General features: G+C 38.3%; 1 protein-coding gene across 1 annotated transcript in view; it reads right to left on the reverse strand.

Annotated features, from left to right (window-relative positions):
* LOC105619664 (PH-interacting protein) overlaps positions 1-3263 on the reverse strand; it is a 10315-nt gene extending 7052 nt beyond the window's left edge. Inside the window, exons 1-8 of the mRNA XM_012201183.1 lie at positions 3221-3263; positions 3039-3097; positions 2919-2948; positions 2603-2662; positions 1083-1233; positions 845-943; positions 366-703; positions 117-271 (exon numbers count right to left, since the gene is read on the reverse strand). Of these exons, the coding sequence (XP_012056573.1) occupies positions 117-271; positions 366-703; positions 845-943; positions 1083-1233; positions 2603-2662; positions 2919-2948; positions 3039-3097; positions 3221-3263 (935 nt within the window). The remainder of the gene's footprint in view (positions 1-116; positions 272-365; positions 704-844; positions 944-1082; positions 1234-2602; positions 2663-2918; positions 2949-3038; positions 3098-3220) is intronic.
* Positions 3264-5087: the final 1824 nt, after the last annotated feature.

Genomic DNA, 5087 nt, shown 5'->3' on the forward strand with positions numbered 1-5087 from the left:
TATATATATATATATATATATATATATATATATATATAAATGTTTATACAAGTTGAAAATAATATTACACAAAGATATATATAAACAATTATATATCTGATAAATTAAAAACTTACTGAAATACTGCTCTTTCGTTCGATTTCTTTGTATGAGACCAAAAGGCTACGGATCCGTCAGTACTAGTAGAAACTAAATAATAAACGTCATTACATACTATTGGACAAAAATTGATGGACGTAATCATGCCTGAATGCCCGGTTAAAACTGCCACCTTGAGAAAAGTATAATTTATGAATAAAACATGATTTTCATATACATACAAAAGTAATTCTATTATATATGTATATCCATGATGGTGTACTTACAGGTGACATTGATTGGAAACACCAGACCCGTATTATTCGATCTAAACTTCCCGCTGCTAACAAAGTATTATCGAAATTCACTGCAATGTCCATAATTTCCGCGGATGCGCCTCGGAAAGTGGCGAGTAAACGTCCATCGATGGAACTCCAAACTTTAACAAGTAAATCGTCCGCTCCTGTTATGATGTATGTACCAGTGCGATCAAACAGCACACAGTACACCGCAGATAAATGGCCCAACGTATGCCGATACAACTTCATTTTGCTGTAAAACTTTGTCGGTATAGCTTGCGTTCGACTCAAAGGGCCAGAATTCTCACGTCCTTGAAGTACATGTACTATTGAGCATAAAGATATGCATGATGAAATTATATATTACATTTTACATTTTGCATACAAAGCAAAAGACTACTGTTCAAGAATGCACATGACAAATATATTTTTTATGAACAAATCGTATGATTCTCAAGCTTTCTCACCTATATTAGGCACTGATAAGCTACCGGCCAATTCCAGAAAAGGTTTTCCACCTAATCTTCCCGAATAATCAAAAATGTTGTACGTATGGCGCGTAGAATCTGCAGAAACAGAATGTCATATGTATACATATCTGAATTGCCATATGTATACATATCTGATAGAAGTGAACATTTATTATGCGAAAAAATATTAATTTTAATAAATATATATAATATTAAGACTTTTGTGATTTTATACCTTCGTGGGTACGCAGCAAGGATTGTCTGCCTGCTCCCAGAAGTGATATCACTCCACGAACGCATGGTGGCACTTCTTTTTCCAACACTGGTCCAATTCTGGCACATATTTGCAACAAGTAAGTTGATCCAATATGAGGATATTTCTTTTCCTAAAAAGATTGTCACTTAATTAGTCACTATAAGATATCCACAATTAGATATCAAAAAATTTGGCAAATATCTATAAAGTATATATCGAATATTATATCAATATTGTCAAAGATGTTTATTTAACTCTGTCGGTCTATTTAAATTTATTACACAATCATATCGGTTGAATTAATAAGACTAAAAAACTCTAATAAAAAAATAAAAAATTTTCATAGAAAAAGTATGTTACATTAACAGATAAAATCTGCAAATATTAATTTTCAATCAAATATTAGTAAGAAAATAAATTACATTTTGGATCAAATAGACCAGCTGGATTAAAAATGCTTATTTATGTTTATTTCAAATGTTTAAAAATTATACCAGAATATTCACAGAAAGAAGTACAGATTAAATCGATACTCACACACACATAATTGGTTCTTATATTTAAAACTTAAGTATAACTTTGAAATGTTATAAGACAATTGACAATCACAGAACAGTATTAACATTTTAAAATAATATATTTCAGATGGTCTAATAAGAACGGACTATGAATATCCCAATCATAGTTTTAATAATAAAAAACATGTGCATTTATTTAAACATTATATGGTTTTGAATCCTTTATACCAGATGTGTAAAACTCAAGAATTAATTAAGAATTAAATAATTAAACAAAGAGCTACGAGTCAATTCGTTAAAGTAATCATTAAAGTAATTTAATTAGCTCATAGTTTGTTTAATTATTTGATTCATAATCATCAAATCATTTGAACATTTTCTCATTGTTCATTAAAAAATAATTGTAATAAAAAAAAATAGTACCGCACAAAATCGAAAATTAATGTTCTCTAATTATTATTAAAATCAATTAGAATTATCTAACTGATAACGACATCGCGCGAAAAATTCGAACGATCAAGTAGTTCCCACCGTCGGGCCAATTGATACTCGCGCACGGACGCTCAAGCCAATCAGCGCAGCTCACTCTTCACACACACGAGAATGTACTTCGTAAATAAGCTGTGAATATCTATATTCATTGATCAGCTCACGCGAAATGGCCGGAAGCGCGCCGTGATTGGCCGACGGATGACTGTGGTGGGGGAACTGTGGCGAACGGTCACAGCACGAATGTGAGACAGAGAAAGAGAGAGGGAATGAGCGACGCGAGAGGAATCACTGCGAAGGCGGTGGGATCAAAAGGGGGTAGAGCAACCCCCCCGCGGATCGACGGAGATACTCCCGTGCGCTCGGCGCATAATTTCATCGAACCACCTTGCGACGCGGCCCGAGGGACTCGCGTCGCATGGCGATTCAAGGGGCCCACACTCGCTTCGCCATACCGATCGCCATGTCGCGACGATGCCGTGCTATACTCACCAATTCCTCAAACGACTGACTATGCACGTTGCCCTCCCAATCGATTCGTGCTGGTAGTACCTGCGAACAGAGGGATGATCTAAAATCCATATAAGGGATGAGGGGGAGGGAGGGGGGAAAAAAATTATGCCGATCGATCGGGTGAGCACGATCGGCAGGGGCGCTGATCGTGCCACGGTGAGTGGCCGCGATACCTCGCGATCGACCAAGGTCAGTGACCTTGAGATTCTAATGTTTTGACAAGCAGAAACCACGTGCGAGCCATGTGGTCCGCGAGTCGCGTTGTATACAGTGTCGGGCCCGCCGTACGGCTTACCTCAGTACGCTCTAGTTCCCGCTTCAGTATCTGAAACAAAGCGCGTTGAGTGTTCGCGTGACGCGATCATAAGGCTAGTACGCGGATATGGAAGATGGACTCATAACGTCGTTCACTTACCGTCGCAGCCTCCGGACAGATACCCGATTCGAGAAACTTAACGATCAGGAAGTACAGCTCTGGAAAAAGAGAAATGCACAGGGCGCCTTTAGTGACGGCGGAACGTAACAGCGCGACGGTATACGGCAACACGCTCATCCGTGTCGTCTTCGCTTCACCGTTTACGGCGTATCCGCGTTTACCTGGTGCAATTCCGGACTCGATCCTGGACGCGCTGCCCTCCATCACGGCCGATCCGATCGATTTCCTATTCACTTACAGATGACGACGGTAACATTGGGCTTACGGCTTCTAGCGCCGCGATAACCACCGTGGTGTTCATTTTCTCTACTCTGTCTCTGAGAGACCGCAACGCGCACACTGCACACGCGCACTCTGCCTACTCGACACGAAGTAGTCCCCCAATGGCGGTGCGCCGCGCCGTCCAACGGACAGGAGCGTAACTGCCATCACGCTACACAAGTGCCATGGGGCCCGGTCAATTCACATTCTCCCTTGTCTCACATGATAATTTTTTGGCTCTCACTATCATAAATCGGCAATTTCTGCGTATCGTCCAACCGATCGATTATCAGATTTCTAATAATTTTGCAAGGCCATATGGACAAATTTTATGCCTCACACGATTGTTACGGGAAAACATGGCGAATATCCAGGTTACATCATCCGGGAGCCTATCAGCGAAACGATGAATCCGCCATTGAGCGCGCCACGCTTGAAAATGTCTCGCGATTGGTCTCGCGAATCATGAATTTGATCGAAACAAAATTGTAAATCGTATAATTTGTTTTATAGAAACGAAACAAGACGGAAAAGTAATGTAAATAAAAACACGAATGTTGCATAATCCAGCAATGATTTCTCCTGCATGTAATATCTCCATCATGGAACGAATTAAAAGTTTATTTAAAAAGAAGATTATTATGCCTGTGCACGATGAGCGACGAAGACCACAAGAAAACTAAAGAAAAATTATGTATTAAAGTTACATTAAAAATGAAATTACTATCGCTCATATTGCTCGCCTCATCGTATATCTTTGATTCATACAACTTTCGAATGTAATTAATAAGTATGTATAAATCTGTAAGGCAAATATTGTGAAAGATCACATCGACCTGCATTGGGAAACGCAATGCGTATTGATTCGAGTAAGATCATAATTTATTGTGTCAGATGTACGCTATTGCGATCGTTCTCGAGCAATCGTTGCAGATTAGATTTATGTGTAATTATAGGACGGAATTTTACGGAATCTCTTTGTTTGTTGCAGCTGCATGATAATTAAAGAATTGGGAAAGGAGAGAAATAAAGAAAATGTACACATGGCGCAATCGCGAAAACGGCCAGGACGACACGTGCAGTATGTCTGTATAGGCTAGCGAAAGCGCGCACACATATAATTTTGTGTGTGTGTGTGTGTGTGTGTATGTGTATGTATGTGTGTGTATGTGTGTGTGTATGTGTGTGTGTATGTGTGTATGTGCGTGTGTATAAATATATTTATATGTGTATGTATTAATGTATATGTAATATAGTCTGTTTGCATTGCTTATACTTTTCAGCATCTTCGTTTTCTCTCTCTCATCAATGCTCGAATATATTTATCTCATTTTAAGTGCAACAATTTTTGGAGATTTCGAACCTTGATCAATCATGAAACTTTTTTTCTAGGATGAAAAGTGAAAAGTGAAAATTTTCTCCATTAATTTCAATGGTTAAAGTTTTCACTTTTCACTTTCCATTCTAGGGATAAAGTTTCATGATTGATACTCTTACGTGTGTATGAATACATATTTTAGATCTCGTGTTATTGAAAATTCCTAAAAATTTTTGTACTGAAACAATATAATTGCATATTCTGATGTTGGAAAGAAAGAGAGAGAAAGAGAGAGAGAGGGACAGAGAGAGAGAGAGAGAGAGAGAGAGAGAGAGAGAGAGAGAGAGAAGAAGAGATATGTGTAGTAGAACGTAAAGTAAGTAAACAACTAAAACTACGTACTACTACATAGTAGAGTAGTCGGTGTAGGTAAGTAATAATGTTACGTG

Source organism: Atta cephalotes (assembly GCF_000143395.1).
Source record: "Atta cephalotes unplaced genomic scaffold scaffold00022, whole genome shotgun sequence".
In the NCBI taxonomy this organism is placed as follows: Eukaryota; Metazoa; Arthropoda; class Insecta; order Hymenoptera; family Formicidae; genus Atta; species Atta cephalotes.